The sequence below is a fragment of the Canis lupus genome, chromosome 6 (assembly GCF_003254725.2).
Source record: "Canis lupus dingo isolate Sandy chromosome 6, ASM325472v2, whole genome shotgun sequence".
In the NCBI taxonomy this organism is placed as follows: Eukaryota; Metazoa; Chordata; class Mammalia; order Carnivora; family Canidae; genus Canis; species Canis lupus.
Genome location: NC_064248.1, coordinates 61,820,904 through 61,843,014, shown reverse-complemented (window position 1 = coordinate 61,843,014; position 22,111 = coordinate 61,820,904). Strand labels below are relative to the sequence as shown.

The window sequence follows — 22,111 nt, the reverse complement described above, 5'->3', positions numbered from 1 at the left end:
TACCCCGGTTGTGGAAATTGCAATCTGCTGCCTTCTTGTGTCCATGAAGCAGTTTTGGTATACAACATGTTCTATCCCTCGATCATAAGGGCCCCACCTTATTCTTGTCATTTTTCCTCACTGAGAACCCAAGCCAAGCCTCATGGCCATATTTACACTCACATTCCTGACTTTGATAACCTACAGGACTCTTGAGTTTTCCTTTACATTATCTGCCCTAAAAATAACTGCCTGTCTGAATTTCCACCTGTTAGTTTTATAATCTCTAAGAAATCATGCTCTACCTGGACATCTCCCAAATTATCAGCTATAGTTCATTGGGTATCTCTCTTTTCTATTTATCCCAACCTGGAAGGTAGGTTTAATTCAAAGTCCTGATCTCTTCCATACATCTTGTTAAGCTATTGTAAGCCAAATATAGTCACTACAGACTAAAACTAGTAAGTAAAAATCAGAAAATACATTTTTCTGAAAGAGAATCACTTAAAAGTTAATAACATTTTTTTTCAGAATGCTCTAGCAACAGTAGTACTTTATCTATAATCGAATTAACCACAATCTTTTCCTCGAACAAAGGAAGCACTGTCTCCAAATTCTTGATAAAATGTATGTATCTGAGACCTATTGTGCAACACGTATTTAAGACTGTCTTGGGCTAAGGATAGAAACTAATAACAGATGTCTAACAGAAGGATTTTATATTCTGAAATTCTAACACTGGAGTTAGAAGCCAAAATACAGTTTACTTTAAATAGACTCTTCTAACAGAAAGATGTATGAGAAAAGAGGAGGAGACACTCCTTTCTATAGTTAGAAAAGTAAACATCTCTGAAGTCTAGGTGCCTTAAGGGTGTTATTTTGTCTGCCATTCTAAGGCAGACAATAAGGCATATTTTGATTTTCATAGGAAGAAAACTGAGTACACTTTTTCTTTGTCAAACTTTAATGTAAAATGATTTGATTATTTATAATCTATTCCTATCAGGTCTGAAAAACCCCTTCAAAAATCTCTATATTTTGACAACAATTTTCTAGGTGTTATTGAGAATAAATTCCAGCTCCAATTTCATGTTTATCTTCAATCCCAACAAGTCAGTTCTGGCATAAATATTTTAGATCTGGAGTCATATAAATTTGCATAACCAACTTAGTACAACAAAGAGACTAGTGATTAAGTCAATCTGGGAGCCATGTAAAATGCTTTTTTTTTTTTTTTAAACAACTATAGAACTTCCTGACTGTGGCATTACAGAATGAAGTTTGAAATCTTTGCATTAAAAAAAGAAGCTGCTTACAATTAGGTAATACTTATAAAATCTGATGTTAACAAATACATATGAAACCTCTCCCTGCCTTCTCTCTTTTTAAATAGCTTTCTTTTTTCCATTATAAATTGGTGGATGACTTATGCTTTTAAAGAATCTGGTTCATCCAATATGTTCCAAGAAGCTTTTCCAATAAAGACAGTAAAAGCATATAAAATAGAATGGTAGTTCTATGGGATTTAAGAGTCTTGACCAATAAAGATGGTCTACTACTTTGTTTTTATCAGAGATCTCTTCAGAAAAAACTTGAGATAAATTCAACCTATATACATACATAGACTGCATAAAGAATGGATGAGTGGCACTTAGAGGTCTGTGGCTGTCTTCTAACATTAACTGACAGTAATGATTTTGATCCAAGAGGGAAGGAAGGAAATAGGTAAGAATTATAATATCTTAATACCTAAAAGCATAAGTACAGAAATATTGACTAATATCTGGCTGATCACATGAGGTCTTTAAAAATAATTAACGATTATTAGTAAATACCTTATACTAAGATCTTCAAACAAAAAAATAGTTTATACTACAGGGAAGAAAAAACTTATCAAAGGCCAATGACATAAGACCAAAAGACAAATAAACTTGTTAATATAACTACTTTTACATACTCTAATCCTAAAATAAACCAAACTCCCACCAAAATTAGTTTTCTTTTCCTGCTTGAAAAAACAAAAACACATTGTGTTATAAACATCAATCTGTAAACACTGGATAAATACGATGTTTCATTTTGGGGAAAAGTTTTCAAGGAAGTAAGATTTAAAATGAAAAATCTTTTAACTGAAACGTTAAATTTAAAAATAGCAGTATGAGGCTAAAGACTAAATAACTCTTGAACAACCAAAATAGTATGTTATTTTGAAATGTTTCCATTTTCAAAAGAGTTCATATAATATTTATACTCTCTAGGAGAAGATATCTCTTACTTGTAAGTCTATCATTTTATTAAAAAAAATACAGAAATAACTAAGGAAGCTGATTCACAACAACTTAATTCCATGCTTAGAGTTTATTCAGGAAAATAAGTGATGATTTAGCCAGCAGTAGGAGCATATGATTGATAGCAAAAGTTTTCCAAGCCTAAGCTTAGTAATGTTACCAACTAACTGAACAATTTCGGACAGTACTCTTACTACCCCCCCTATGTTTCTGCATGCAATACACCTAACATTATATGTTATGTCTCTCTATATAAGAAAGACACATATATATTAATATTTTGGTCAACTTCATATCAAACACACAGCTTTAGTACACAGATTAGAAACCGACTCAGTACTGCAAAGAAGCTCATCTAGATTAATATTTAGAAGGAACTGAACTTGTCTTTTGAAGTTTTCTATGTCTATTTTGACTTTCAAAGTGTCTCATATCATCCATAATACAGAAAATGAAGTAATTTATTTTACCAGCTTCTGGCCTTAATTTCAGAGACTTTAAAAACCTGTGTAAAATATTATATAAAACTTTTTTTTAAATTTTTATGTATTTATGATAGTCACACAGAGAGAGAGAGAGAGAGAAGCAGAGACAGGCAGAGGGAGAAGCAGGCTCCATGCACTGGGAGCCCGATGTGGGATTTGATCCTGGGTCTCCAGGATCACGCCCTGGGTCAAAGGCAGGCGCCAAACCACTGTGCCACCCAGGGATCCCAATATTATATAAAACTTAAGGAGTTATCCAAAAAGAATTATTAGTTTTCTACAAATTACATTATAAAAATTACTTTAAACTGAAACATACTCTATGTTCATGAGATTGCATATCTCCATCTGCCTAAAATTTGAGGAAATGAGCTAATTTAATACAAAAAAAGAATAATCAGATTAATTAAAGGAAAGTGATGATTATAATACATCTAAAGTACATCAGAAAACATTCATACTCATGAGAGTATATGAAATAACATGAGATCTGTATAGGAGTATCCTAATAAAGCATGAATCCACATTTCTAAACAACTCTGAAGTCGGCTGAAAACTGGAAGTAACTGTCTTTGACACATGCATACCCAAAAGTTTTTTAGATACAGGTATTTTCAGATTTTAATATTTCCAGGTTTCTGTTACATTCTTTCAGATATATAGGTTTCTGTCCTCTCCTTTATGGTGGGCTAGAATGCTTTAGCTCTGCCGTAGTATTTGAGTATCTACTTCATATGTAGTAACAGATAGTATACATAATTTAATAAATTGACAAGAAAAAATGGCCAAATTTGTTTTCTACACACTTAATATTTTCTACATCAGAGAGTGGATACATCATTTAAAGATATTTTTCTTTTACTATTATTAAAGCAGTACTAAGTAATCATTTTTCCCATGGAATTTTAATCATCTAATTTGAAATACAAGTGTCCCATAATGCATAATATCCCATGCTAATACATTTGCCCTTACTTAATGTCAAAGCTGTTTGAAGATGATTTTACTTATAATAAACAGAACATAGGGGAGCATTTATACATAAGATACACTTCTAAAATAGTGTCTGAGGTCAGCCTTGGCATAATTTGACTTGTGGCTGTAACTGTATCTTACTTTAATACTGTGATTTCCTCATAAACGTGGCCAAATCATTTTGCGGTAAAAACAAAAGTACGTATAGCATACATGACATATTATAGCACCAGACAGATTTTCTACTATAAACACTATTTAGGAAAAATGAGGTACATATGTTTTTCAAATATAATTTTCCTAAGGATCTGAATCTGTAAGAAGGGCATATGTTTTTAAAGCAATAAAAATATACAAATTTTGTAATGTAAAGGACAGTATAATCAACCCAGTAATCATTCTATTCATTATTTTCCCACAGTTTTCTTGAACTTCTCTTTTTAATTCAATAGCATCTGCTGGATAATTTTTACTAGGGAGTAAAAAAACAGAAGTTATCTATAAATTCCCATGGATAATTTTAGAGTTCATGGTGGAGCAGGAAACTGGAAATTGCCTATACATTTCCAAGATAAATTAATATTTATATAAAACCAGCCATATTAATAAATGAAGTTAGTAGCAACGTAAGTGATGTATCACAGGAGCTTTGGGAAAACACTCTATTTTTTCAACAACACCTAAAATTCCACCATTGCAGATTATTTATTTTGTCTTAAACTACACTTAACATATAATTATTAATAAATAATGTAACAGTTGAACAGTTTCTATATTCATATAAATATAGAAATAATTTATATGATACTATAATAATTCTATATTCATATAAATATAGAAATAATTTATATGATACTATAATAAATTTATTCATTTTTTTCACTGATGTCATATTTTGATAGGAAAAAGACAAAAAAAATAAAGATGAAGAATGGAGAAGACAAGAATAGAGGAAATAAATTTCACCTACTCTCAATTTTGAGAACTCTGCATATTTAGATTAAATATTTGCACATGATAATTAGGTATTTCTGTTTGGAGTGTGTGTATGAGGGCTAAAACAGAAAGAAGTAGCATAACATTTTGTAGTATAAGAGTGTAATTAAATGAGATGGCATACAAAATATTTATCAGAGTTCCTAAGTGTTAAAAATGCAGATGGTGGGACGCCTGGGTGGCTCAGGGGTTAAGCGTCTGCCTTCGGCCCAGGGCGTGATCCTGGAGACCCAGAATCGAGTCCCATATCGGGCTCCCTGCGTAGAGCCTGCTTCTCCCTCTACCTGTGTCTCTGCCTCTCTCTCTCTCTGTGTGTGTCTCTCATGAATAAATAAGTAAATAAAATCTTTTAAAAAAAATGCAGATGGTGATAGTGACAATTTCTGTGGTTAGAAGTGCTAGAAGATTAGCTCTAAAGTTTAATATAAATGTAAGAAAAGGGATCCCTGGGTGGCGCAGCGGTTTGGCGCCTGCCTTTGGCCCAGGGCGCGATCCTGGAGACCCGGGATCGAATCCCACATCCGGCTCCCGGTGCATGGAGCCTGCTTCTCCCTCTGCCTATGTCTCTGCCTCTGTGTGTGTGTGTGTGACTATCATAAATAAATAAAAATTAAAAAATAAATAAATAAATGTAAAAAAACAAAATGGTTTACTTATTTTCAATTTCTTGACAGTCTATTAAGCTTATCTTAATAAACTGAAATCTTTAAAGTGAAACTTTAAATTCTACATCTACCACCATTATCTATAAGATTCTGAACATGTCTTTGAACGTCACTAAGCCTCATTCTCCTCACCTATATAATGGTGACATTAATACCTATTCTAATCTACCTTCTAGAAATACTTCAAAGTCCAAGAACAAATGCTTTAAAAGGATGAGTATGGTGAGGTCTGTAATCTTTTATAATTATCATCAAGGCTTTATTTATATACACCAACATTTTAGAAAAGTTGTTACAAAAAAAAAAAAAACAATTTCTTTCCTCATAGACTAGAGAATACAGTGTAGCACAGAAAGTGTTACCCTACAAATAAATACCTATGGATAACAGTAAAAACAACACAAGCGAAAAGGATGTGGCTAGTTAGCTACACTAATTTAGCCAAGATAACATGAGGATGCTTCCCTGAACCACAGTTTTCATATTTGTTAAATGATAGGGGTATAAAGATGATGTCAAAATTTCCTCCCATCTCTGAAATTATTATATTCTCTGGCAAAATTCACTTTCCTTGATTTTTTTTAATCTGAAAATATAAAAAGCTAAAAACATAAAAAATATAGCTTCTGAGCTAGTATTTGAAGCAGGCATTTTTAAAACCTATAGAATATGAGAGTGAATACTGCTATCATTATTGTTTTAAACTGTTCATATATTTTCTGTGACATTTTAATTCCTTATCCTATGGCTAAAAGTCTCTTCCACTGGTCTATTAAATGGGTTAGGAGTGTTAAATTTCATATTTTTTATTTTTTTATTTTTAGTTTTTAAATTTCATATTTTTTAAATCTAATTTTTCCTTCACAGGCTCAGGTCTTATTTGATAGACGGTTAAGGTAGCAAAATTTAAATTCTGTTGAATGAGATAGATCATTTACAACAAGAACAACTACATTTATATTTGTATAGGTGAGAAATATGCACATAATTAGACTATATTTCTCTGAACTGAACCTCAAAAAATAAAAGTTGAATTACCTGTCTTCCCTTAAGACCCTTCTTTCCCCGGATCCCAGGAACACCCTAGAATATGTAAAAGTCAAAAATTAACATTTGTTGAATAAATGAATGAGATAGATATTACAGATCTTTTTTTTCTCAAACATCAGTTAATGAAGTATGATGAAGAGAAAAATGAGTTGTTTGTTAAACTGGTATGACATTCAGAGAAGCTTTAATATATTAAATTAACTAAAGTATCTACTTTTCTCCTTCATAACAGAATCCTGATTTTATTCTGAAATGCATCTTATCTGTATTTCTAAATGGGGTCCTGACATTCCTCTGGTGATAGTTATTTGCCCAGAGGTGGGCACACAACCAAAGCTGGCACAACCAGATAAATAGGAAGGTCTTACTTTTCCAACACCTAAGGGATAATTACCTCCTCTCTGTCTCCCTATCTTTCTGGCTGCACATAAATGAAAGCACACTTAGCCCTCGCACTGTCAATTCTGCAATTGTATAGGAAATCTGCCTTAGTGTAAAGCTACCATGAGGCAAGGCAAAGCAGAGATGATATCACTATGCTCAAGATCATATTGTGCCTAGATCCCACCTAACCTATAGATTTCTGGTCTTGTAGGAAGCAGTAGGGCATGGTACTTAAACACTCAAGCTTTGGAGCGAGAACATCTGTGCTCAGATCCTGGCTCTTATTACCTGTATATAGTCTTAGACAAATCTTTCTCTCTATGCCTCATTTTTTTTCATCTATAGTGAGAAAAATAATAATAGTACCTATCTCACTATTTGTGAGCATTAGAGAAATTAATTCATATAAAGTATTTGCATAGTGCCTTGCCTATATATAACTATCCAGTATATTGTTTGCTATTATCATTACCATCATTATTAAAAATTTCCTCATTTTTAAGCCAGTTTGAGTTGGGATTTTCTGTTATTTGCAGTCCAGAATATCCTCACGGATATAATCACCTTGAGACTTAGAATTACTTAGAAGCCTTAGAGTCTAAGGAATCTGCTAGAATTATGTAGCTTGGGAGTTATAGTATATACAGGTAAGTTAGACAATATCATTAGTTGAAGTAATCCATCCACTTTTAGTTCAACAGTGTTTGATAAAGACTCATCTAATGTCTTATCAAAATAGTATGGTGAGCAATAGGATTCATTTCATCAAGACTTTACACATTTTTACATAATATAGCCCACCTTTTTTCAAAAAGTAAGGTAATTATTTTTCATAATTTTAGTAGCTCACTAAATCTCAGTAGGAAACCTAAGGATAATACAGACAAAATTATATAATCACTTTGTCATAGATATAGATATAGACATAGATATAGATATAGATATAGATATAGATATAGATATAGATAGATATAGATACACACATATACCTATTACTGACTCTCAGGAAGGAATTTTTCTATTTGTTTTCAGGAGTGATTAACATTATACTCTTTTTGCCTGTCTTCTCTATGTCTCTTTTCTACTCTCTTCTCTAAACATACACACTTTACATTATCCATAGTTAGTTATATTATTCATAGCCATATCATTCATAGTTTTAATGAAAATTTTGAGGTAGCCAAATATTAGGACATGTTACACATGATAGCCATAATACCACAAAATGGTCTTACATTTACGACTTGAGACAGGTCTTAATATTTCCACAGAGACTGGCCAAAACTAGTGAACATGATTGCAGGCAGTGTGCCTAATGATGTTCAGTGATGCGATCCTTAAATTCAAGATGATAACATTTTGCAAGGACTTAAATTTGCTCTATTTATTACATCATTAACTAGAAATAAGATCAAGAAAGTATTATATCTTAAGCAATAGTATATCTGCTGCTCAAGATATATGTATATATGTATATATGTATACTGAGATATACAGCAGTATATACTCCTTTGGTCAAGGAGGAGCAGTTCAATTCTTTGCATGATAGATTGGAAACATGATCTATAAGTCTGCTGTATCACATGGCAATTAAGTAGCATAGGTGCAGGATCACACTGAAGATATTTTTGCAAGTGAAAGAAACGACTTGTATATTCATCAAGGGAAAATCTTCACCTCATCTCTCCAAAGAAGACCAGACATTTTGATTGTCACTACAGCACATTTAAACTGAATATTTCATCTCTGTCAGGAAGTTCACAAGTGATTACAAGAAAATGTGGTATAATTTACTCAAATTATATATTTGAAAATTTCATCTAGCAAAGAACAATCTGGTTTACTTTCACTTGCAAAAACCAGTTTCCAGAAATGAAGAAAACTCTGGCCTGAATAGTATACCTACAATAATAGCACTGAATGCTAAATTTTGATATGACTATTTTCAAATCTAATATTGCTCAATTCTATTTCTTCAATGAATACTGACAGTAAAATTAAAGAATACAAATAGAAAACAATGAACTGCTTTCAACACCAAAAACTAAACATGATGAAGTTGGAATGCTAGAACTCTGTACCTATTTGATTAACTTAACTGTTTTAAGACCAATCATTTTGCAAAGATTCTATCTTTATTCACAAGTACCTTTAATTACAGCAGGTATCTGTCTCATACCCACATTTATGGACAGCTCTATTCCATTATGAAATTAAAAAAAAATATATCTTCTGAGGCTGAACTTTTTTACTATATGTTGTACTATAAAACACAAGACCTGTCAAGAGTTCATACTTAAAGATTAATGAACTATAAAGTATAATTTTCATAATTAGATGTTTACCATTTCAATTTGTGTTTTTTAAAAATTGAATTTAAAATAGCTAACCACACATGTTCATGTTTGTATTACCTTACTTCCTTAAAACAAAATTCAGTAGAATACTAGGGAGTCCAACTAATTTCTGGTAGGTGATTTTTCATAAAACTGGCTTGCTTCACTCAGTAAGATGAAATGAATGTGAGCTTACGACCCTGTTGAACTATCATAAGCATATTACTTTAGAAATAATATTTGAAGGAAATGGACTTACTCTTTCTCCTTCAGGTCCCAGTTGTCCTACTTCTCCAGGAGAGCCAATAAAACCCTTAAAGTAAGCAAATAATCTTTATTTTATTTGAACATTTACCCTATAAGTAATTCCAAATACAGATCATACATTTTTTTTCTTAATAATATCAAACTCTAAGACTTAACAGAATAAATAACTTCCCCTTTACCTTATCACCTTCCTTCCAGAAGTTACAATCTTTTCATTAAAAAAAAAAAAGTAGGGAACATAACATAAGACACAGTGACCAGTGAAAATCAAGACCAAATCCTTTCCTTTGTTGAATTTTATAGTGGGTAGAAAATATATAATAAACTAAAATACAAGGCTGAATGGAATATCAAAAGATACAAAGTAGCACAGAGGGAGAAGAGATGCATTCCAAAGTAGCAAGAGGTAAAGGCAATAAAATGTTTAGAAAAAGACTGGCACTTGAGATAGGTAACAGAGTAGGTCAAATCCTGACAAGCAGAGGATGGAGAAAGAAAACTCCAAGCAGAACAATTATGGTGAGTGGAAACAGAGAACTTCAGGGAGTGTTTATAAATGGGAACGGATAGCATTATACCTGTAAGACGCTTTAGAGAGGAGCAAAGATCCAATGTACCTTAAAGAAGATTCCAACTGATATGACAACAAGGGACACATATAAATAGCAGTGCAAGGTATTTTATCCTAATACACTTCAGTTATATTTCTGTGGTAAATAATAACTTCTTCAATTTAAAAGATAAAGTATATGATAGTTTGGAGACTAGATTAAGGAGACCTTCAAATTTCAAGCTAAGAATTTTAGACAACTGGAAGCTACTGCCTTTAGGGGATTGTGGTAGTGCCCTAAGATTAGGTTGTATTTCTAAAATGTTAATCTGTTGACAGGATATAGAATACATCTGAGACAAGAAACAATAAATGTAGGAAAACCTGTTAGACGCTCTTTCAATGGTCCAAATTTGAAGGAATATGAGCCTGGATTATCGATTCAAAAAACATTATTTAAGTGCCTATTATGTGCCAGAAACTGCACTTAAAAGATGAATATGAAAGTCAGTGCGCTCAAGAAGTTCATGGTTTTTTTAGGAAAAAGGGTCAAACAACTAAATCATTGTAATATCATATGATAATTATAATATGATTATGTGATATATTATGTGATAAATACAAAATCAACAGAAACTTTGGAGGCAGAGTGACCAACATTGCCCAGAGGGAAGATTTAGGAAAGCTTTATAGAGGAGGCAACACTTGAGCAGCATTAATAATGTACTACTATTCATTCAATCAATAGGAATGACATGACATGGCATTTATATAGAATTACAAATAGCTGTATGTGGATGATAGGTAACCAGTGGGGTTAAAGGGTAGCAATGGCCACATCAAGGAAAGTCTTTTGTGTAATGATGGAAAGTCTAGAATTTATACTGTGAGCCATTAAAAAAAATATTTAGGCATAGTTTTGATACAATCAAATTTGCAGCCTATACAATTCACTAGGTTTACTATGGAGCAACTGGTCTTTGTATCGGTCTCTATAAAGATTGAGGCAAAGATGACACTAAGGTTTATGGCTGGATGGTAAGCAAATGGTAACCACTGATAGAAATATAGAAAACAAAGAGGAATGCTATTTGGTAGAAAGAGGAGAAGTTCTTTCGGTCATTTTGAGTTTACAGTATTGATGAGGTATCCAAATGTAATTATCTTGGCAGGGAATTGGAAATGTGAGACTTATAGAAAGAGTTTATAGAGAGATAAGGTTTGTAAGACAGGTATGCTGGAGGCCTTTCAGGTAAACTAGAGCTCTGAGGAGAAAACAAAAAGAAAAATTATCACTAAACTAGAGAGAGGTTGAAATGGAGGTGGTTTTGAAATGCAGAATCATTTTATGGATACAGAGAACAGCCCAAGTGAAAGGGAATTTGAAGGACAGATAAAAAAAGCCATTTTGACTAATTTCTATAAAGGCTACTTTAATCAGAGAATGGGTGACCTTTCAGAATGAATGCTTTCATGATAATATACATTAAGGAAGAATTCAGATTTTTTAAAAATTATTTATTTGAGAGAGACAGAGAAAGAGAGAAAGCACAAACAGGGGGAGCTGCAGAGGAAGAGAAGGGGTCCCCGGCATCATGACCTGAGCCAAAGGCAGACACTTAACTGACAGAGCCACCCAGGCACCTGAAGAATTGAGATTTTTTTAAAAAAAGTAAATGTCATTTGTAGAAGCAGAACAGCATTACTCACAATAGCCAAAACGTGGAAGCAACTCAAATGCTTAACAGATGGATAGATAAACAAAATATGGAATATATGTACAATTGAATATTATTCAGTCTTAAAAGGGAAGGAAATTCTGACACGTGCTACCGCATGAATAAACCCTGAAGACAATCATGCTAAGAGAAATAAGCCAGTCACAAAAAGATAGATATTGAATGATACCACTTAAATGAAATACACAGAATAGTCAAGTTTATAGAGACAGAAAGCAGAATGGTTGCCTGAAGTTGGGAGGAAGTGAGAATGAGGAGTTACTACTTAAAGGACATAGAGATGGAATTTGGGAAGATGAAAAAGTTCTGAGGATGGATGGTGGTAATGGCTGCACAACAATGTGAATGTACTTCATGCCTCTTGCTACCGACTGAATTCATATGTTGAAGTGTAGTCACCAGTGTGATGGTATTTCAAGGTGAGCTCTTTGGGAGGTAATTAGGGCATGAGGGTAGAGCCCTCATGAATGGGTTTAGTGCCCCTAGAAGAAGAGATATGAGAAAGATGACTGCTATCTCAGCTATGTAAAGATAAAGCGAGAAGGCAACTGTCTACACGCCATGAAGTAGGCTGTCACCAGATGTTGGATCTGCTAGTGCCTTGACCTTGAACTTCTCAGACTCTAGAACTGTGTGAGGGGACCCCAACAGGGAGCTCCATCCTCAGAACAAGATCTGAGGCAAAATCAAGGGTCGGACACTTAACTGACTGAATCATGCAGGCGCCTCTCAAAAAAGTATTTTAGATAATACAAAGCATAGATGTAGATTCTGGAAAATAACTATTAAAAATAAAGAATTTTAAAAACAAAAATTCCAGTTTACTTTTTCTAATTTTTCCTAGACTAGCTTTGATTTTAATTTGTAGCACACTATGTAAGATATCACAGTAATTTTTTTTTAATTCCCTTAATGATTAAAAGTGACTAAACTTGGGGTGCCTGGGTGGCTCAGCAGTTGAGCGTCTGCCTTCAGGTCCAGGTGTGATCCCAGAATCCCAGGATCGAGTCGGGCTACCTACATGGAGCCTGCTTCTCCCTCTACCTGTGTCTCCGCCTCTCTCTCTCTCTCTAATGAATAAATAAATAAAAATCCTTAAAATAAATAAATTTTTAAAAATGTCTAAACTCTTTAGTGGTTTGGAAGTGCAATGGTGTATTCTTGATATGATAAGCTTATTTCCTTCTTTGCAGATATTTTTTTTCCTCCAGATAGTTTTTGTATCATATTATCTCAGCCTTGAAATTAATATGAATTTTTTTGACTCTTCATATTTTTTATCATGATTTCTTAGGTCTATATATGTTCATATATAAATGGTACTACAACTGTTTATAGAGTCCATTCTAACCTACCAGACATTATGCTAGGAGCCAGAAAATAATAGAAAAGAATGATGTAAAACCTACTACTGTTAAGACTGCTCTCTGTGACCATTAAAAATGAAAGTATCTATTGGACAAATGTCCTTTTCAGGCTAAACTGGCATTACATTCAAAGTTCTTGTGGACGTGTGAAACTGATACCTATTTTATATATTTCATTCTACTTTTATACAAGCATGCTTACAAAAGGATGAAAATGGTTACTTACTCGTACACCTTTAGGACCTGGATTACCTTCTGGTCCAGCTAAACCCTAGTGTGAACAAAAGACATCATCATCATGCTATAATATTTTAAAAGCATTGTTTATAAATAAAATAAAATAAGATATAAAGAGATATCATTTTTACAAGTATAAAATTCAGAACTAGGTATACTTAATGAAGATTATATATGTTCAAGGAGTTTTAGAATTTCAGAACCAAAGAGGCACTATATATATAATCTCTACAAAAATATATTTTAGTCACCTAAATAAGGTAAATTAGCACACATTATAAGATACAAAAAAAATAATTTTAATTAAACTTTCTCATTGGAAAACCATGTTCTTTTTAAAACACATCTAAAAAAATAAAAAAAATAAAACACATCTAATTAACTTATCTAAAATATATTCCCATAATTTAAAAAATACATTTTTAATTTCTGATCAATGTCCATATGCTTGAGTATTTTTATATGTTTCTGATAATACAAATCATCACTTGGTTGTAAGACTCTAATATACAATACTCTCCGTGTATTTTTAAGACCTAAAATATGGGATTTTGTTAACTATAGATTACTTTTTGACATTTTCACTTCCCTCATTCTTGAGAATAAAAAAGGTATTACAACTATAGTTTTCCAGTATGCTAAATGAATAATTAATTTCAAGAGTAAGTCTTCAATTCATGAAAACCTATGAAAGAAAATTTGCTCTATTATTAGTCTACATGAAATAAATAAAATTATAAATTAGAAAAAATTAAATATGAAATGTTTAGAGTAAATTTTCAAAACTGCATCACAAAGGCTTGAATTCATTTCAAATAAAAGCATTTGGTGGTGGTATACATGCCAAACTGTGTCTCAAGTTTTTATAACTGTGCTATTAAAAAACAATGCTTGTTATACAATCTTAACTCTTACCATTACTTCATTTTAGTGAGTGAAAGTATTGTAAAATCCATAGCAGGATTGTTTTAAAATCTTATTTGACCCTTGGGCATTTTAATTTTGAAGGTTCCACTGTATCACATCATACCTGTTTAGAAACCCCACTCCCACTTTAAACAAACCTCTCTACAGTAATATTTTTGAAGGATTTTTACAATTTTAATTTTAAAACTATTTTGCCATGAGTAATTCATTATTCAATAAAAATAAGCCAATTATTATTTGAACTTTAACTCTGAAAATCAGAACATACAATGCATTAATGAAAAGGAACATAAAAGGAAAATGTAAATATAGTTACCTCACCTGCCTGCCAGGGTAACCACGTGAACCAATATTACCAGTGAATCCTGGAATTCCCTGAAATAAAAAATAAAATAAATAAAACAATACAACAAAAACCAAAAGAAGCCCAAGGAAGCAAATTTGGCACAATTATAATACTCAAGTTTATAAAAAAATTTTCCCCCATAAAAGTACTAAGGGTCCTGCACATTGTTTATCTGACTGAAATCACCTATATGAAATAAAAATGAGCCAAAACTGGACAACCTGGGTAGCTCAGTGGTTGAGCATCTGCCTTTAGTTCAGGGCGTGATCCTGGGGTCTTGAGATTGAGTTCCACATTGGGCTCCCTGAGAGGAGCCTGCTTCTCCCTCTGCCTATTCTCTGCCTCTCTCTGTGTCTCTCTCATGAATAAATAAGTAAAATCCTAAAAAAAAAAAAAAAAAAAAAAAAAAAAGAAACAAAGAAAGAAACATGGAGACTCAAAGGCTTAAGAAAGGAAACTTGCCACAGAACTGGGAGGTCAAATGAGAAGAAAGACCTCCACTTTGTCTTGACTTTCTTTCATTGATAAATTATTCATTCATTTGTTAGTTTATCCAAAGTCTAGGTCTATTAAATAGTTCTTGAACCAAGAAAATGCCAGAAGAATGTACATTGAACTGCCTTTACTTAACCTCAAATGACAGCCATCGTAAATTTATTATAATTTTGTTATTTATTATGTAAATCATTTCCTTCTTATTGTTTGTAAAAGAGATAAAAGACACTAAGTAGCCCTTTGCCCTTCTACTTTGAAGCACACAGAAGAGTGTTTCCTTCAGTTTAAGTATAGAAACACTATAAAACTCCTAAAAATCTGGAAAATCTGCAGAGATAATAAAGGAAAAGGCAAATGGAGGATCATAGATGAAAATTTTTGTCCTCCCATTTTATTAGACATGTAGGCTTCAGATATATCTTTTTTTCTACTTTTCTCAGAATCTCTTAATTTTGTTCTTTTCTCATTTATCTCTCTTCTCTCCCTTTCCTCCAACAATTACCATTTGCTGAGCACTTTTTATGTGCCAATCACTATGCCAATCACTTTATATCTATGAGGTAGATACTATTTTCTCTATTATACATTTGAAGAAAGTAAGATACAGAGAAGTTAAGAAACTTGCCGAAGATATCACAGTTGGTAAGTAGCAGAGCCTGGATATGAATTTAGATAATCTGATGAAAGTTGTCATATGATGCACATACACATACATATACATGTATATGTCCACATACATATAGACATCCATTTATAGACATGACAATGGACAATTTAACACAATATGAATAAAACACTGGCTTTCTGAGGAGCACAGAATAAGATTCTTATCTACAGATGGAGAGATTTGTCCTATGAATTCCAGAAACCATATTTCTATATTAAATATTACCTTATTAAAATTTGAATAATATAAAATATTTTATTCCCACAATAACATTCATTTAGCTCCTATCATATGCCAGGCACTATTTCAAGCATTTTATATGTATTATCTTATTTAATCTGCCTAAACTCTGTAAATTAGGTGTATTTTACAGATTAAAAAAAATGAGACATAAAGTGTCTGTCACCAGTGGAAAGTCACTCAGCTAGTAAGTGAAAAGCCAGGATTTGAACCAGCATGTCTCATTCCAGAGACCGCCATCCAAGGTTGCTTCCCTAGCATAATTCTGAAGTGTGTGTAATTTCCAATAGTATTCTAGGGAAAGCCCTCTAATTATGAGATTTGCTCCAGTCTATTTACAACAGCTTCCTTTATGCCTCATCCAATTCTGAAATACACAGGCCTATATCCAGACATCCACAAAACCTTATATTTGGGTATGCCAATAGAAAGGAGTAAAATAAATTAAAAGAACTGCTTTTATTCTACAGGTCACTGTCTGGCTAGGGCCAACCACCATGCCTTTCATTCCTCTCCTAGCCAAATCAAGTTAATTGAACTCTATTAAAAAGCAATCTGTTTTAAGACATAAAGGAAATCTGATTTTGAATGAATTTTCACAGAGAGTGGTAAGGCAACATGTAAAGATCTAATACATTCCAGCTGTAAAGATAAACACAAAAGAATTCCACTGGATGGCTAAATTCTGCTATCCTGGAATGGCAATAAACAAAGTAAACAAGCCTTTAGCAGTCTTATATTGCATAAACATGTCCAAGCCAACCACACCCTAAAATCACTGTGACAACCATAGAAGCTCAAAAGAAACTCAAAGCAAACACTACAACTTAAAATTCACTATGCACTCAAAAATGGTTAAAAACAAAAAAGTCAGGCCACTTAAATCTATAGATTGAATGCGGGAATTTAGATGCCAAGTTCTTATCTCTAGATCCTAGAGAAATTAGGAATAGGAACCTGCCTCTATCCTACTTCTAACACCAACATTTAAAGCACATGCTCTGGGATCCCTGGGTGGCGCAGCGGTTTAGCGCCTGCCTTTGGCCCAGGGCGCGATCCTGGAGACCCGGGATCGAATCCCACGTCGGGCTCCCGGTGCATGGAGCCTGCTTCTCCCTCTGCCTGTGTCTCTGCCTCTCTCTCTCTCACTGTGTGCCTATCATAAATAAATAAAATTTAAAAAAATAAAAAAAAAAAAAAATAAAGCACATGCTCTGAGATAATCAGACTTCATTGAGAATCCCAGCACTGCTACCAACTAGAATTAGTAAAATAGAATAACAATATCTAGGTCACAGGATTATTGTGTAGACAAAATAGAACAATGTGCAGAAATATATTTAAAAGTGGGAGAAACTGCAACAATTACTGTTCACTCTGAGAACAATAATAAGTATACTAAGAACTGGGTTATAGAGCAATTGTGAGAACACTTATAAGTATTAACACAGTCAATTTTTCACTTGTGAAATACTAGGTTTTCTTTATTAGAAACCATACATTTGTGTCAAAGTATTTTCCTTTTTTTTTTAAGATTTTATTTATTTATTCATGAGAGGCACAGAGAGAGAGAGAGAGAGAGAGAGAGAGGCAGAGACACAGGCACTGGACCAAAGGCAGGCGCCAAACCGCTGAGCTACCCGGGGATCCACAAAGTATTTTTCTAGAGACTTTTTTCTTCACAGGGACTAAACCTTCCTGCCTTTCTTTTTTCCCCATTAATGATTTTTAGCACTTGTTTGATCTTAAAAAAACCGAGATTGAACTTGTTACTGATACATATATCACCTTACCTGCCATATCTAGTAATTAGTAATCCTGAAAAATTGTACCTCAGGGACTGAACAGAGTGTACTGTCCCACTTAACATGAATGAAAGAGAAAATTAGCTTCATTTCAATCTTTCTCTCAGGGACATTCCATCACATGTTTTCCTGGAGCTCTCTTTAGGGCTTCCTGAGGCTCTTTGCTGAATCTCCAATAATGGTGTCTATCACCCTAGTTAGTTTTATTTTATTATTTTTTTTTTAAAAACATTTTTTTTTTAACTTTTATTTATTTATGATAGGCACACAGTGAGAGAGAGAGAGAGGCAGAGACACAGGCAGAGGGAGAAGCAGGCTCCATGCACCGGGAGCCCGACGTGGGATTTGATCCCGGGTCTCCAGGACCGCGCCCTGGGCCAAAGGCAGGCGCCAAACCGCTGCGCCACCCAGGGATCCCTCACCCTAGTTAGTTTTAATCTCTCACCCTTTTCACTGCTTTATTTATACTGACCTAGTACACACTGTATTGAAGACAAGTGATATGGCTTTATTTTTTTTCCTATGACGTGATATATTATTTTCTGGTGGGAGAAAGAATAACATATTAAAAACTAAATAGTTCCCAAACTATTCTGACTTTTAAATATGTGCGTATTTATGTAATGGACAACACCATATGTGTAACTCTGACTTGGTTTTTTATTAAAATTTATTTACATTCCCTTATGCAAGGGTCAGGAAACTTAACAGCTAAGAGTAAGCTTTTGTAAATAGGCAAGCCCCTAAAACTGTATAAAAAATCAAATGTGTGGGGTATCTGGGTGGCTCAGTCTGTTAAGTGTCCGCCTTTGGCTCAGGTCATGTTCCCAGGGTCCTGGGATGGAGCCCTCAGTTGGGCTCTCCACTGAGCAGGGAGCCTGCTTCTTCCTGTCCCTCTGCCTCTCCTGACACTTGTGCTCTCTCTTTCTATCTCTCTAATAAATAAAATCTTAAAAAAAAAAAAAATCAAATGTGTGAAAGAAAAAAACAAAAAATAAAAATAAATCAAGTGTGTAGTGTGTGCATGTGTGCATGCATGTACATGAATATGTGTGTTTTCTGGGGAAAGAGTTCATTGATAACACTCATAAAGGGATTTGTGAACCTCAAAAATTTAAGAACTGCTATTCTGGAAAATGTTAGGCAGATAGTTAAAGTCAGTCAGGGATTTGGGGAATAAACAAAAACAAAAACAAATCAATAATATGATCAATTGAAAAGTTTGGCCTGCACTAAACAGAGAAAAAGTCACAGAGAAGAAAATCTTAAATAATAAATGGGTGAAAATAATTTCTCAGTGGAGTTCACTAATGTATCTTTTTTTACTGGAAAAGATACAAGTTTGTTTTTTGTTGTTGTTGTTGTTTTGTTTTGTTTTTAAGATATAAGTTTTATAAATAAAGTACTTACTGGTTCACCTCGGGGTCCTGGGAGCCCTGGATAGCCTTTGAGTCCCTGTAACGTTAAAGGTGAAGACATGCCATGAACAGTAAGCTCATAAAAGCTGAAAACTAAACAAAGGTTCTAAGTTGTTTTTTATCCCAACTTTTTGTTTCCTCATCAATGCCTATTTAATTCTTATAATTTATTTCTTATTCATCTTTTTAAGTATTTGAATTATTTATTACTATTAACAAAAATTATAGCATAGTATTGAATAGAGAATAAAAAATAGCATCTTTTACATAAAACTGGTATCCAGGAATGGGTCTGTTAAATCTTACTGAAGCTTTTTAAAAGTTGGTTTATTTATTTTTTATTTATTTATTTTTAGAAAGGTAGGAGGATAGGAGGGAGAATGAACGAATCCTAAGCTATCTCCATGCCAGCACAGAGCCCAACACTGGACTCTATCAAGATGCTTTTAGTTTATTAATGCTGAAGCAAAATGCCCTTAGACATAATCTATTTGTAATTACTGAAAAACTAGACCATATTCTGGCAGTTTCTTTAATCCAAATACTGTCATCACACTCCATGAATGACCTAAGAAAAATCAAAGAGCCTGCTGATGGGTCCTATGAAAAAAGAGGTTTTACAGAGCTAAAAAATTACTATGAAAAAAATTGTTTTCCATATTATAGAACCAAAATCAAATCTTTAATCTTCATTATTAACACCCAAAGATATTAAAATAGATAATATCCTTTTTCTTCTACAAAGATCCTCTATAAGCAAAATGAAGAAAGCTAAATGAAGGAACAGGAGGAAAGAAAGAAAGAAGAAGAAAGAAAGAAAGAAAGAAAGAAAGAAAGAAAGAAAGAAAGAAAGAAAGAGAAAGAGAAGGAAGGAAGGAAGGAAGAAAGAAAGAAAGAAAGAAAGAAAAGAAAGAAAGAAAGAAGAGAAAGAAGAAAGAAGAAAGAAAGAAGAAAGAAGAGAAGCAAAGAAAGAAATGAAAGACAGAAAGAAAGAAAGAAAGAAAGAAAGAAAGAAAGAAAGAGATAGAGAGGAAGGAAGGAAGACTGGTGTTTGTTTAGCTCTTGTCAACAATCAGTAAATCAACATACTGTTTACTGTTTACTAGATTTTGATATATACAAAAAAAAAAAAAAAAAAAAAAGTTCCTTTTCTTAAGAACCTCATAGGACTTCAGGGTGCCTGAGTGGCTCAGTCCATTTAGTGTCTGACTCTCGGTTTCAGCTCAGGTCATGATCTCTGGGTCATGAGATGGAACCATGCACAGGGCTCTGCATTCAGCAAGGAGTCTGCTTTTCTCCCTCTTCCCCTTTCTCTCACTCATGTGTTCCTGTGTGTGTGCTCTCTCTCCTTCTCTCTCTCAATAAATAAATCTTTTTAAAAAAAGAGAGAGAAAATACCTCATAGGATTTTAAGCAAATTATAACTCAAAAACCGAAATCATTTAGAGCTTACAAATATCAAAACTTTGAATTAATATACTGCAAACTGAAGATAAGTTTTTAGAATTTCAGGATATAAAATAATGTAATTAAAAGGTCATTCAGGATTAATCACTGAGGGTTTTAATAATTTGTATTAATGAATTAGAGAAGGAAGTAATGCTTTGGCTAGACAAAGAGGAAATTAGAAGCGGTGCCTATTCGAAAAACAAGGAAGTGATCTGAGAAAGATGGGGGAGAGAAGGGGGTGGGGGGGAGAAGGAAGAAAGGAACCTCACTGAGCTGCTCTGTGCCAGATGTTGTGCCAGCCATTTCCAAATACTTCATTTAATTTGATAGTAATCCTACAAGGTAGGTATTTCCTCCATTTTAGAACCCCTCCCATAAGCCTATTTCCTTTTCCTTTTCTTTAAAAAAGTATGTGTTTATTCATTTACTTATTTATGTTTCTTTCTGTGAATACTTGAGTCTAACTATATGCCTCCCTTTCTTTGGCTTCCACCTGTTTTTCTGACCACAGTTTCTTTCCTCCCGGAGCCCATGATGAAACAGAACACAGTGGCAGTACAACTTCTTTAATTACTTTCTCTGAAACACTTTAAAATGGTGAGCTAGACTTGTTAAACATGGTATCTTCTGCATGTACAATTTCCTTTGAAGGGACTGTCCGACATCCAGAGACTCTAATAAGAGGGCAGCGACAGTCATGACCTGTCCTCTGTGAACTCACTCCTACTCCACCTCGGCCACAGGACACAACACTCGATCTGTGGGAGACCAATACGAAGTCTGGCCCCTAGCCAATGAAGTCACTTGGAATAAAGAGTTTTGCCTAAATAGAAACAAAGTGGGTCAGTCAAATCCTTTTTTAATTAAGTGAAACTATTTTTCAGAAAGGAAAGAAAGAAAAATTCAGGCACTTAGCAGTGGGGGGATGAGGGGGTGGGGGCTGAAGCCGGAAATATTCACAAAGGTTAAGAGGAAGAGCAGGGGAATTGAGATGCTACAAGAAAGTCAGTGTATCAATACAAAATTTAGAGTAGGCACAAACTACCTTGAGGAAGAAAGTTGTTCTCAGAGGAAAAGCAAGATAATACAAAAAGGCAGATGGAGAAAGAGCAGAGGAGTAACAACAGAACAGTAGTAGGAAAGCACAGTAAAGGATTCACAAACTAAAGCTACTAAGATACTCAGAACTGTTTTGAATCAGTACTGGTCTCCATAAGACTTAGGTATATTACAGCACCTATTTTTAGATTCCTTGGGTCCCTGCTTCCCTTAATACTATAGAGAGGAATGAAATAATTATCTCTTCCTTGATATAGCCTAAGTCTACATTCTTTGCAATCAATAGAGCCTGAGTAAATCAAAATGTTTTAGCTGTCTTTTCACTGCTAATAATAATAAGGAACAGACTGAGCACACAGAGTTCTAGTTCCAGTTTTGCCACTAACT

General features: G+C 33.6%; 1 protein-coding gene and 1 long non-coding RNA gene across 5 annotated transcripts in view; one reads left to right on the top strand and one right to left on the bottom strand.

Annotated features, from left to right (window-relative positions):
• COL24A1 (collagen type XXIV alpha 1 chain) overlaps window positions 1-22,111 on the bottom strand; it is a 387,744-nt gene that overhangs the window by 297,001 nt on the left and 68,632 nt on the right. For all 4 annotated transcript variants that reach the window (XM_025417772.3, XM_025417773.3, XM_025417774.3 and 1 more), the window contains exons 9-13: window positions 19,209-19,253; window positions 14,567-14,620; window positions 13,308-13,352; window positions 9,418-9,471; window positions 6,427-6,471 (exon numbers count right to left, since the gene is read on the bottom strand). In XM_025417772.3, the coding sequence (XP_025273557.3) occupies window positions 6,427-6,471; window positions 9,418-9,471; window positions 13,308-13,352; window positions 14,567-14,620; window positions 19,209-19,253 (243 nt within the window). The remainder of the gene's footprint in view (window positions 1-6,426; window positions 6,472-9,417; window positions 9,472-13,307; window positions 13,353-14,566; window positions 14,621-19,208; window positions 19,254-22,111) is intronic.
• The window catches only part of LOC112640952 (uncharacterized), a 32,586-nt gene that overhangs the window by 6,530 nt on the left and 3,945 nt on the right, over window positions 1-22,111 (top strand). Inside the window, exons 4-6 of the long non-coding RNA XR_003124371.3 lie at window positions 1,229-1,301; window positions 9,432-9,477; window positions 21,177-21,507. This is a non-coding gene — a long non-coding RNA (uncharacterized LOC112640952). The remainder of the gene's footprint in view (window positions 1-1,228; window positions 1,302-9,431; window positions 9,478-21,176; window positions 21,508-22,111) is intronic.